At 40.0% G+C, this 14,092-nt stretch overlaps 1 protein-coding gene across 1 annotated transcript in view; it reads left to right on the top strand.

Moving 5' to 3' along the window:
- Positions 1-14,092, top strand: part of st6galnac5a (ST6 (alpha-N-acetyl-neuraminyl-2,3-beta-galactosyl-1,3)-N-acetylgalactosaminide alpha-2,6-sialyltransferase 5a) — a 101,290-nt gene that overhangs the window by 56,105 nt on the left and 31,093 nt on the right. The window contains exon 3 of the mRNA XM_041802518.1: positions 11,447-11,859. Within this exon, the coding sequence (XP_041658452.1) occupies positions 11,447-11,859 (413 nt within the window). The remainder of the gene's footprint in view (positions 1-11,446; positions 11,860-14,092) is intronic.

Raw genomic sequence — 14,092 nt, 5'->3', positions numbered from 1 at the left:
AACCCTGCAGTCTAGTCCAACATTCAGGCTCACAGCTGTGATTATATTAGTCCGTTGTCTGTGCTGATGAATGCTGGACCAGTTTCTGAGAAGTTCATGACACGAGAGAGTCTTTAGACCTTGTTCAATAAGCTCTCCTGTGTGGTCATGGGGGGAAAACGCTCATAAGGAGGCGGGAACATTTTAACTACTTGTTGTCAGTGTTTTGAACTATAGGCTGAGATAAGTCTCCATTGTTGTGGAGAAGTGGATCACATTTGTCTGCTGCTGGGCCATCTTCTCTCTGATGTGTACGACTCCGGCAGGGAGTTTTCAGCAAAATGTTCGCACTCAGGCAAATCTTGTATTCTGGGTTAAATGTCTTTATGAGATTTTTAAATCCTGGCTTTTCAACAACACTGGGCTCATGTCTTTAGCGACGTGTTGTGTTACTGTCGCCGTTATCTCAGAGTCATCTTGCGGCGTATTTTAACGAATACCGCGTGAGTTTGACCTCTTCCTTTTCAAAGTTGAACGACTGCTCAACGCTGCAGATCCAGCACTGTTTCTCGTTGTCTGTCTTAAAAGGCATCTAACTAGCCGCTAACTCACCACGCTGCTCTGTTTACCTTCTTCTCCCTTGCTTCTCTCACCACTGATATAAAAAACAACCCAGCCGCATGTGCAGGAGTTTTCTGGATGGGCGGAGAAGAAAAAGACAGCTCTCTGCTGTGAGAGATGCATTCAGGGACAATGGGAGAAGCGAAACTCTAGCGAGAAACGCACACTGGTGGCTCAAAACCTCCACATAATTTATTCATGATATAGTCATCTTAACAACACGCTACATTCACAGAGTGAGGGCGAACAGGTAGCACCAGAATCTATTTGTGGCGGGCCTAATTTATTTGTGGTGGTCTGCCACAATGGGAAACACTGCAGTAAAGGGAAAACTGAATACTTCTATACTGAATATCATAAGTAAGTGGTTTAATACAGTTGCTGAATAAGCGCTATTTAAGCAGGATATGGTCAGTTCAATGTGTTAACCTTTTGTGTCACGAATAAATCAAGCTTTAGCCCCCTTTTCATGCTCTCCTTCTAAGGTTTGCACTTTTCCCTGCTTAGTTGTTTTCTGATCTATGAAAGATGACTCTAGAGAAGGAGAACTCATCATCAGTGAGCAGACTGACATACAATAAAGACAGTAACATGTACTACACACTGAGATCAAAACTCCCCAGTTGGTTTCTTTTTAAAGAACTTAGAAGAGATTTTGCTTCAAGCAGCCACTAATTTCTGCCCGTGGGTAGAAGCTTTCTCTGTGAGGAGGTTGTAGAAAACAAAGGCATCTTTGACGTGCCTAAAGGTCAGGCCTGAGGAGGCTGAGAACGCTCTGTTCTGCTCTGTTGTGCTTTCTCTGCACTGTACTCAATAGCCTGACGGCTCCCCCGCTGAGCCGGATGATTGCCGCCTCTCAACGCTCACATTTACTGGACATAGCCTCCATTTTCACATCCTTGTGAAGACCCCGTCATACTTGCTAAGCCCCTCACTCGATCCCTTCTTCCTGCTTCATTCACCCATACTAAATCAATATCACTCGAATGCCATTTCCCACCTCTGAGGGGGTTCAGCGTAATGGTTCACTGCGATGTAAGTATGCTTTTTCCTCAAGGGGCCCTGCTGGGCTGGGGAGGAGTGAGGGGGAGCCGGGTGAGGAATTAAAGATGATTTCATGCCCCCTTAAGACCCTTGTGAGTTTTAACCACCAATTATTGCCCATGTTGCACACAAGCAGTGGAGGACTTCAAGCCAGTCAGGCTGCTGGAAATGCGCAATCTTCTATGGCTACAATCACACAGTAATAATGTGTGATTATATGAGTCCCCTATGGCTTTTATTCCTACCTGGTCTTTAATTACATACTCCTGTACTTTGTCTTTAAATGCCACTCAATAAAACAAGATGTCTGACTCACACAGGATGTCCAAAACCGAGAAACACTGGAAAACAGCAGAATCAATGCAGAAAAATACAGTTCAAGGCAAGGTTTTGATATGTCAAAGAAACACATATACAATATCAGAACATAAACAATATGGGCAGGATGACACCCTGGATCTTTGAGGGATTATATTTTAGGAAATCTCTCTAAAGGTGAAAGATCGAACACACAAAATGAATAAATAAAAATCCAATGCCTGCATGTTAAAGCTGCTAAGAAAAAAAGATACCATTCATTTCTTTCTGGATAGAAACACAGAGAAAGACTTGCAGATAAACTGACACAAAGTGCCTTTTTATTATTTGAAAAAAGCAAATTTATACACGTAAAGATGTTTGTCCAAATGCAACATCAAATTACATTTTAGTTGAAAGAGAATATATGTTTTGACTAAAAGTAAAGAAAAAACGGAAGGACTTTAATTGACTAAAATTTGACTGAAACATTTTCAAGTTTTCATTTACTAAATCCAGACTAAAACTTCTAGATGTCAGATTTAAAAGTCACTAGAGCCTCCAAAATCTTTGAAACTTTGTTCGATTGCATTTAGACATGTAGACAGTGTCAGTAAATCAGCAGAAGTTCAAACTAGGCATCTGAGAGGGGAAAAAGGTGATTAAAGTGATTCTGCAAGGACCATGGCTGTTGGTTGTCTGGCAGGCTCTCAAGTTGTTAAATGTCAAATTCTGACTACCGTTTGAAGGTCACAGCAGAAATTGAGACTGATTAGACCAGGCAACATTCTTCTATTGTCCGTATCTGGTCAGTGCGTGTGAACTGTAGCCTCAGTTTCCTGTTCTTATTTGACAGGAGTGGCACCCGGTGTGGTCTTCTGCTGCTGTCACCCATCTGCTTCAAGGTTTGACATATTTTGCTTTCAGAGATGCTCTCCTGCGCACCTCGGTTATTACCTCAGTTACTGTTGCATTTCATCCTTAACAGCTTTTGTGGTTCTCCTCTGACTTCTGCCATCAACAAAGCATTTTGGCCCAGAGAACTGCCACTCACTTTCTTTTTATCGAACCATTCTCTGTAAACCCCAAAGATGGTTGTGTGTAAAAATCCCTGTAGATCAGCAGTTTGTGAAATACTCAGACCAGCCACCAACAACCATGGCAAGATCAACGTCACTTTAATCAACTTTGTTCCCCATTCTGATGCTCAGTTTGAACTGAAGCAGTTGGTTTTGACCATGACTATATGCCTATAACCCCTGGTTGCTGCCATGTGATTAGCTGATTAGATATTTGGAGGAATGAGCAGTTGAATAAGTGAACCTTATGAAGTGATCAGTATGTGTAAATGGCCCATTTACCAAGGTTCACTGATAGATATGTAACAGATTTGTAAACCATTGTTCTGATCTTTATGAAACCCGTCCTTTTTGTCTGATGAATACCTTTTCAGTGGTGGACATCATATTTGTTCAGCACTGTCTAGTAAGTAGCACATCATCTCCTTTTGGTCCATGCCGGTCCAATCTCTCTGTGCTCTCAAGGAGACTGCCACCCCGGGTGGTCCTGACTCAGACCGCCTCTGCCTTTCATCCCCTTTGTAGTCTCTGAAGGTTAATCCAGGCCGTTCTGACAGCCATGTTTTCCCCGGGTCAGAAAGTCAGGCAGGGCGAGCAGTGGGAGAGGCGGTAACGGTTCATTTGGCACTGTGAAGGACGGCGGAGGAGGGCTCAGACGCAGACAGAATGAGGAAATGGAGGAGGCAGGTCAGCTGCCTCGTGGGGAGGTTGTCGCTCCGGCAGACGGGGCAGAGAGAGATGTGACTGACTGTTGTTGAGTGTCTTTAAGTTAGGTGTTTTTTTGTTTTTTTTACTGGGACACCTCAGATGGATGAGTGAAATGAAACCAGGGCAGCCTCCTGGTGTGAGCCACAAGTGGGACAAGGTTACTCTAGATCAGCCTGGGGCTGGAAATCTCACTCTGGAGTGAAAGATAGTTTGACCATTCGAACTGGTAATTGAGTTAACATAAGCTCCCAGGGCCCAGCTTTCAAGATGTGATTATTCATTGCTTTTCTCTGTGCTGCCTATGAGAAAAAATTAGATTTATATGTTTTCTGGACATTTTGTCAGACAGAAGACTTTTTCTTTTTTACTAAAAGAGAGTTGGTCGAGATTTTTCACCAGAAAAAAATAAACACATTCTCATTGCAATATGATTTTAAAGTTCTTGAGTAGTTTTTAGGTGGTTATGAAACAGACTGAAATGAATTTTGATGCCTCCCAAACATATACTAAATCAAGACTGATTATTTACCTTTTCATTAATTTGGCTGATTCACTTCTGTAGGATAGTTAAAGTGAACACAAAAACTGCCTGTTTTTTCTGATCAGTCATACATTTGACTGCTAGAGAAGTCTGGGTAAGATTTTTCATCAGAAAACACACCCAGAACAAATCTATAAAGATATAAGAAGTACTGCTTTGTCCACAGGGGGAGAGCTTGATGAACTTAAAAAAGAGTTAGGCAATGTCTCATTATGTATTTCCTACCAGTTCCTGCTATAATGGCAGCTATGAAATACACACAACCTGTGGTGAAGTAACAAAAAAGCCTGTAAGTTGAGTAGAAGCCAAACTATATGATACCGTAAACAAGGTGAAATACTGCAGCAACACGACCAATCTCTGGCTACATATGGCATGACACCATTTTTATTAGCAGCGAGCATCAGATGCTAGGCTTGCTACACTGGGCCAGGTTGTGCCTTCCCAACCACAAATGGATAGCACTCTCAAGGCAAAATTTTAGTGAATCAAGAAGAAACAAACTCCAAGTCATTCTCCTAAAACATTAGAATGTTAATTGACCTGGCATGGTCAAAAAGACCATGAAAATACACTTTGACATGTTTGAATATCAAGCCTTTATCAGGAAGTCAAACAGACAGAAGCCAGGAAGTAGCTTATGTTTTTTTATGCCCAAGGAACATGTAACTCTGTTATACAAGCAATAGCCTGCAGCGGGTGTCAACATATAAAGCCTGCAGAACATGGTGTTATGAAGACCAGTGGAGGTACAAGTACCTGATCATGCATGCATCCACCCATCCATCCATCCTCATTCCTCCCATCTATCGATCCATCCATCCATGCATCCATCCATATTAAAAACCACCAACCAATGAACCTTCTATCTAACCATTATACCAACCAACCAGTGAAATCATCCATCCATCCATCCTTATTCCAACCACCAACCAACTGACAAAACCATTCATCCATCCAGTCATCCAACCAAACAACCAACCAACAAAAAATCCATCTGTCCATCCATCCATCCATCCATCTATCATTACAATCAGTCAACCAGCAAAATCACCCGCCCACGCATGCATACACCCTTATTCCAACCAACCAGCCAAAAAAAAAAAGTATCCCTCCATCCATCCATTATTCCAACCAACCACGAAATACATCCATCCATCCGTCCTCCAGTCTGTCCGTCCATCCATCCATCCATCCATCCATCTTCTTTCACTTATCTATGGCAGGGGCATGATAGCACAATGCTTAGCAAGCCAGTCCAGACATGCCTCTTCCCAGTGATATTTTCCAGCTCTTTCTCTGGGATTAGATTGGACATATAGTCCCTCCAACAAGTTCTAGGTCTACCCTGGGGTCTCCTCCCAATTGGACCTGCCTGCAAGATCTCAGCTGGCTCCTTTTGATACAAAGAAGCAGGCACTGTAGTCGTAGAAATGCATTTTATAATTAATTTATAAAGGAAAACCTGTGGAAAAGCCAGAGGACCTATAGAGGACAATGATTTGACTACTGGTTCATCGGACAAATAAGTGCCCATTTTATGCAAGTCTGAGAGCATTTCCAAAATAACCTGAATTTCCCTTTTCTTTTGTCTATTTTTATGCCTCCAATCAGACAAAAATAACTCTAATGAAAATACATTGTTTAGTTTGGATGCTCTCTTGTGTCCCATCACTGATTGTAGCTTTGATCAGGTGATGCAATGGGACTCTGATAAACAGCCTTTTAAAGAGCCCAACAGTCAGAGTTTAGACGTCGTAAATCTTTTAATTATGATCAAAGGTGTTTTTTGCTGTGTGGGAGAGAACAAAGCCAGAGATTTCACAATCTATAAATGATAGATGTGTTCTGAATTATGAACCGTTTGTTACATAAATCATTGAGTGGAGCATAGTTTTCCTCTCGCTGTGTCGAGGAAATTCAATCTGAAAGAAATCCCCTTTTTTTGGAGGATACTTACACCATGTTCTTAGGTAAACTATAGTTTAACCAGACTTCATCCCCTCCGCCTAAACCACCATATTGGACGGGTCACATAATTCCTGCTGAAATAGAGAGCCCTGTGCAGACCATCCGGCTATTTCTGGGTAATAGCCTGACCAAGCTCCCTGAAGAGACCAATTGTGGCCAGTGAGGCCCACTTAAATTCTGGGTGAGACAGAGGAAGAGAGAATAGAGTCTGTGGAGCCACTTAAAAGCCTTCTGGGTGAAAATGGGATTTCTGACCTGCTCCACTGGTGCCGCCGCTCTACAGCAGGATGGGCTGTCAAGTCGCTGCCAGGTGGGAACGGGTCGGGCAGCTGGGGGGAGGAATGGATGGATGCTGCCGCCATCGCGGCTGCTGCTGGTGTCTACGGTGAAGACCACCAGGACCTCATTAGCTCCACATTTCATCAAACACTGTGGCACCAGGGTGGCTCTCACCGCCACCATATATCTCTTTCTCTTTCACCATCTTTTCCTTTTTTTTCCCTGTAAAAACCACCTTCTTTTTTTCTCTCTGTCTTCTTTTTACCTCTCCCATCTGTCTTCTTTAGGTCTCATTAACTAGATGAGCCTGTTCTGCTGGTAATCTGCCACTGAGTCAAAGTCAGTAGATGAGCACGATGATGACGCATCTTCCCCACACAACCTCGTGTATATACATTCAGCTATAATCATTTGTTCTTGTTAATGCCGTGAAAATGTAAATTTGTCACAGCTATAGGAATGTAAATAAGCAGCATATTTCTGCAGGGGAGATTTTTCAGGGCACATTAGAGGCCTCTGCAGGACTGGTTTGCATATCATTGATTTTAAATGTGTGTGAGAGTGTATGTGGGCACAGGAAAACCTCTGACACACCCTAATGCACACATGTAAAGTAGATATGTTGCAGCCTTGCACACAGGACCGACATGTAGAACAGCTGAACATACGCAAATAGGTCTATGTTAATGATTTATGTGCATGCACAGTGTCAGATGGGAAGAAAAAGAGGTCATAAACTACTAACCTGTGTGACTTAGAGGCTCAGATGAGGCTTTGTCTTGAACTGGAAGAATAAGGAATGATTGCAATGCTGTGTTAAGAAACAAAAGCTGCACAACTCTCAGAAAGATGTCAGAAATCATGTAAGTGAAGCACCATACAGAGTACAAAATAATCAGGTCAAATTTGGGGCTGGTTCCAAAGATTATCCTGCCAGATTTTCTTATTCTGTGAGGCATGTTAGGAGTGTTTTAAAGAGCTCAGAAGAAACTGGGCAGCACAAATTTAATATGTAGATATTAAACACGTTGTGCAATCTGTAGATTAAGACATGGAACAAAGCAATAGCCAATGGCAAAGTGAGCTGACTGAAGAAGAAAGCACAACATATCAGTTTTTACCTGTGTGCGCAGCCTATGCTCACCATCACTACAACTTTACTTTCTTTTATTCTTCATGAAATTTCACTAAAAGACTTTCAAAAATCATTCCACATTAACCTGCCACATTTCTTAACTTAAGGATCACATCTGACCACATTAGATTTCATGAAAAAAGCAGTTTTCAGAGTGAGAGTGAGTCATCATGGTCCTATTGCTGCACACATCATATGAACAAGTGTTTAATCTATCATTATTTGTCGTCATTTGTTGGTTCTCAATATTTTTAAGGAGATTTACAAAAATGTTTCATTGTGGGCCAACTTTTCAATTATGGCATTTGTTGATGTGACTTAAATCAGTGGTTCTCAACTGGTGGGCTGGGACCCAATAGGCCAGTTGAGAACCACTGAGTTAGATGAATATAAAACTGTCTCATTTGTTGTTGGTTTAAAACTCAAGTGACTGAAAATGACTACTGTTTGTATCAAAAGATGCACTTGTTTTTTTTAATCACTAATCAGTCTTTCAATTTTTTTTTTTTTAAGTATTATTGATGTGTTACCGATGTAAATTCTGCTACCAGAGGGCTTTCAATCAAAACAATAACAACAGATGACAAGTAGAGACATGCTGGGGCTTTAAATAATAGAAAACTTCACTTCATTAGGTGTATTTATTAAATAGGAAACCACTGTTTTTGTTGCCTTTTTCCCAACATGAGTGATCCTAGGTTGCTTTGCGCGAGCTTGCACTGTATACCATACTAGAAATGTAGAGTGTGGCCACAATAATTGCACAAGTAAAAAGCTCAAAACATGAACGAGATACAGCAACAGAATGGCAGCTTAGCAGTCATGCTTCCATAGCAGTCTGTAATGTGACATCCTGGGTTTTGATGGCAACGAAGGACATTCCCTGTCCATCACAATGGTTTTGTGATGGCAGCTGCCATGACGAGATGTGTAAAGTTACAGTTATAAAACTGTAAGAATTTCTCAGGCTTCGAAACCTGTTGGAAATATTTGAGTTAATGTAAGAACTTAACTAAAACATACATCACTGGCATTGGGCCAAAACCTTGCATCTCCAATATCAACACTATTCAGGAAAGGAAAAAGGCTGTTGTTTTCAGTTAATCTAACAGTGAATGGTGATAATCAGCACCTTTTTGATACTTCAAAGTTTTAAAACTGGTGAAACCCGCTGACAGATATAAAGAATGACCAGTAGTGCTGATTAATGAATAAAATAAAATTAAATCTGGAAAAATTGAGATACAAGGTTTTGGCCCAATGTCAGTTATAAATAGCATAGGACTTGACATTTTGAAATTAAGATATTTCAGTGTGAAAACTAGACATAATGTACTTTTACATTTTGGAAAATAAAAACTAAGGCATGTCTCTGAAATGTATCATCACAGCTGTTATTGTTTATTATTGTTTATTTTATCAAGAATCCAAGACCGAAAGGTTACCAGCTCACTAATAAAATCTAGGACACAAAACAAGGGATATATTCAGAATATAAAAAAATGATTGGACTTTATGGTCTTAAAATGTGGTGTAAACAATCTGGCCGTTTCCAACTGTTCAAAACATCAAGAGTTCATTTGTGTTTTTCCACAAATTCATAAATAAGTTCTTGGTCATGTCAGAAATAAAATGAAAAGATCTCGATTCATTTTCATCACTTTTTGTTTCATTTTGCACTTTTTTCTAGTATGTAAAGACCAAAAAATACAAGATTGAAAAATATAAAGGAAAAGAGAAGAGAGGGAGAAAAAGAAAACATCATAATGCACTTTCCTTCCAAGATAAGTGATTAATAAGCAAAGCTCACAATTAAAGCTTCTGATCAGGAATGATTAAAAATGAGCATTTACAGTACTGTGAAAATGTATTTGTCCCCTTCCTTGTTTCTTTTTTTGCGTATTTGTCACACTTAAATGTTTCTGATCATCAAACAAATCGGAATATTGGACAAAGATAACCAGAGTGAACATAAAATGCAGTTTCAAAATGTTGATTTCATTTACGAAGGGAAAAAGCCATTCAACCCTACCTGGCCCTATGTGAAATGTAATATCCCCCTGAACCTAAGAACTGGTTGTGCCACCCATGGCAGTGACAACTACAAGCAAGCACTTTGGGTAAACTAGCAATGAGTCTTTCACATCACTGTAGAGGAATTTTTGCCCATTCGTCTTTGCAGAATTATTTTTATTCAGTCATATTGGCCAGATATAATGAGACACCCACTTTCGAAAAAAGTTAAACCTTTAACTCGTCAGTCAACAGAATATTTCCTAAAAGTCTTGGGGATCATCAAGTTTTTTTTTTTTTTTAGGGGGGGGGGCAAATGTGAGACAAGCCTTTGTGTTCTTTTTGGTCAGCAGTAGTTTTGGCCCTAGGACTCTCCCATGGGTGCCATTTTTGCCCAGTGTCTTTCTTATGGTTGAATCATAAACACTGACCTTAACTGAGGCCAGTTAGGCCTGCAGGTCTTTAGATGTTTTTCTGGGTTCTTTTGTGACCTCCTGGATGAGTCGGTGATGCGCTCTTGGGAGTATTATTTGGGAGCATTACTTTTATTTTTTAATTTTATATTTAATAGGCAGGCCACTCCTGGGAAGGTTCACCACTGTTTCAAGTTTTCTCCATTTGTGGATAATGGCTCTCACTGTGGTTTACTTGAGTCCAAAGCCTTAGAAATGGCTTTGTAACCCTTTCCTTTAAGATGATTGATTCAACAGGCCTGGGCGTAATCTGGCTTGGGCTTGGTTAATGAAATTGAACTCGGCTTTCCAAAAAATGTGGTTAATCACTTTGAAGTCATGATTTAAGAAGGGGGGCAATTACTTTTTTACATAGAGCCAGGATTGGTTTGGATGGCTTATTCCCTCAATAAATGAAATCATCATTTGAATAATTGCTATTTGTATTCACTCTGATTACCTTTGTCTAATTTAAAAAAATTGTTTGATGATCAAAAACATTTAAGTGCAACAAACATGCAAAAAAGAAATCAGGCAGAGGAAAATACTTTTTCAGAACTCTATATGTCAGAAAGTACACACATGCATATTTCCCTAGGTTTCCATACCTACATTTATCCTTAAAAGAAAGAAAACAATGCAGGTTAGAGAAATCTTTCCTGTCTTCCTTATCTGATTCACTGAAAATGTACTTGAATCATAGGCATATTTAATCCAAACATTCATTGTTTGTATGATATCAACCGTAGTATCTGGAGCCGTCTAAATCAAAAATATGATGCACTGCTATAAACGTTATAGCTTCATAATAAATGAGGAATCAGCCTGAATGTAATGCATCACAGCTGTTGTTTTGTGAGTGAACACACAGTCCTGTGTTGTGTGAGAGTGGGAGAAAGATTTAAGGTGAATCCTCATAGGACCCCGGGGTTCCACCAATCGCAAAGCAAAATGACAAGCTACACATCCCCAGGAGGCTCCGTCGCTCCCCATTAGTCAACAAAGCTTTTTCTGCCTCAAACACACTGCGATGCTTTTTTACCAAAGTTCCCCTAGGTGTGCAGTTCTGTCTGCTTTGCATATTTCTGTACAAACCAGGGCTCAGCACAACTTCCAGGGCTTTTTTTAACTTCTGGAATATAAAGACTTTTTAGAGTTTAAAGCAAATACGGTATGTTAGAATCTGCTGGCAGTGCTGACGGTGCTTCCACAAGGGACGAGAAAACCAAATATTTTCATGCTCTGAACATGTTTGTTTTAAAGGGCTTGTTTTTTTTCATCTGTTTACTCACCTCCTTATTTTTCTCCTTTCTTTTTTCACCCTCAGCCTCTCAGGAAGCACTGTCAGACCTGCTCCCTGGTGACCAGCTCAGGCCACCTCATCGGAGGGGGACGGGGTGAAGAGATCGACCAGGCCGAGTGCGTCATCCGCATGAACGATGCCCCCACCGCCAGAGGCTACGGTCACGACGTGGGCCGCCGCACCTCTCTACGTGTCATCGCTCATTCCAGCATGCAGAGGGTCCTGAGGAGCCGCCACGAGCTGCTCAACGCCAGCCAGGACACTGTGTTCATCTTCTGGGGGCCCAGCAGCTACATGAGGCGTGATGGGAAGGGTCTGATCTACAACAACCTGAGGCTGATGAACCAGGTGCTACCCAAACTCCGAGTCTACATCATCTCACTGCAGAAGATGCTGCAGTTTGACGATCTCTTCAAGAAAGAGACGGGGAAGGACAGGTGAGGAAACGATGAGGGGGTGAATGATCATGACTACAGTGCTAGTGCCCCCATCCTTATTTCTCTTTTTGCTCTAATTTGTCACACTAACATGTTTCAGATCATAAAGCAAATTTTAATATTAGACAAAGATCACCTGAGTAGATACAAAATACAGTTTGTAAATGTTGATTTCAATTATTAAGGGAAAAAGCTACCATAACCTACCTTTGTATTGTTATACTGCTGAAAAATCATTTCTGAAAAGAAACCCAGAGGAGAGAAGATTAAGATTATTGATGCTGCCGGATGCTCCTCTGTCACTTTACGGAACAAAAGAACTGGCTTTTCCTAATCCTGCCATAAAATATTATGATTACTACTTTATAACAAAATTAATGCCCCAGAACACTGAGTAAAAGCTGACAGGAATCCTGTTACTATTGTTAGGTTACATTAACTAGTAAAGGTATACTAATGAGAGCTCTTTCATAATGATGAATTTCTTGTCATTCACTTCCCAGATGGCAGCGTCATTGAGCCTCTGTTGGATTAGGTCAGTCACTTTAAGGGGGGTGAATATTTATTCAATCTCTTATTTTACATTAGCAATTTTATTTAATTGGCATTACTTTGTAGATATCTGTTTTCACTTTGACAACAAAGAGGTTATTTGTGTGTAAAAAAAAGTCTGTTTATATTGACCATGACTGGGTAAAACATCCAAGAGGGTGAATACTTTATATAGATACTGTACATATAAGGTGCAAATGTTTTAGTTGATGTAAACGTGCTGTTTTGAAGAGATAGGTAATCAACAAGCATGTACCACAGCTCGACAAAGGGTATGTCTTATTTCAGAGGCTGCAGTGGAGTGTGCATTGGATGGCTGATTATGTTACAGTGGGGCATCGATGACTCTCTTATTTTGAAGGCTCTTATGAATGTAGCCTTCTTACCTCTTCTAACAGAGGACCACTGGTGATTATTTCATGGCTTAACATATCCCGAAAATCAATGTGCATCTTTTTTTTTTTCTTTTCATTTTTTGACTTTTTCATTGAGAATCAGAGTCTGACATTAAAAATATGAATTGGCATACAGCAATTCATACACAAGTCTAATCAGGGTCAAGATATTCAGTCTCAGACTTGTTTAATATGAACACATTTCAGTCAACTTTGTTCACTCTATCATTAAGATTAAAAACAGTTGTTTTCTCTCTATAAATCTACATGTATGGATGGACTGTTTGATGTTGACAATCATGATGTTGTCATTTTGGTTGTTGCAGTCTGGCTGCTGAAGTTCTAGGCAACAGGGTTGGTGCTTGGAAACATAACGCTAAGGACAAGGGTGGCTGTTGATGGAAATGTGGAGTCTTCCATAGGCTAGACGGTCTCATTTCAGCTTGATCTGGGTGGTCAATGCAGGCTATGGAGCCTGGGTTCTTTGTAAGCCTTTGAATTGAGATAACCCCAAAGTTCTGATGGTGGTGGCCATTTTCCTTTTTTTTGTATCGGAATTACCATTTATTCATTAACTATAAACATAAAATCACAATGAAGATCATCTAAATAACTGATAGATACTGATTAGAAAAGAATTACTGCTATTCTAAGAAAATTCTTAGTGTCTATTTAAAGATTATACCTTCAGTATAATGTTCATTGTTATTTGGACAACCAGTGCTCATAGCCACTACACAACATGGTGGGAGCAGCATGTTTAAATTTCACAAACTACTTCTTATAATAAATGATAATTATAAAAGAACATGTGGGTCTTTTCAGACAAGCCTTTTACATGCTGTGGAGTGAGGTTTAAATATAGGCTCAGCTGCAAGGCTCCTCAGCTTCAATAACTACTCAGGGCTTGTACATTGTTTATTTCAATGGACCTTTAAAACAGATTTTGATCATTTGTGAGAACTAATTAAAATGGTTTACTTGAAACTTTTAAGTGTTCTAAACTAATCACACTTAACAGAATCAAGAGAGCAATAAAAGATTACCTGTTAGATCTTGTATGGATGAATATGTTTGGTTCTTTAAGGTTTTTCATTTCTTATTAAAACAAGAGAAACTTGCCCCACATGTAAACAAAATTATGAATTCTAAAACAAGACTAAATTGACTTTAACTCAACAAAGACAACAAATAACAAGACGAAGAAACAGAAGTTGCAGGAAGAGTTTCTCATAAAGGCTCTGTCTGATTATACCTGACTTAAAGACAGCTGAAACAACAAAAAA

Source organism: Cheilinus undulatus, linkage group 13, assembly GCF_018320785.1.
Source record: "Cheilinus undulatus linkage group 13, ASM1832078v1, whole genome shotgun sequence".
Taxonomy (NCBI): Eukaryota; Metazoa; Chordata; class Actinopteri; order Labriformes; family Labridae; genus Cheilinus; species Cheilinus undulatus.
This window is presented reverse-complemented; position numbering and strand designations above follow the sequence as displayed.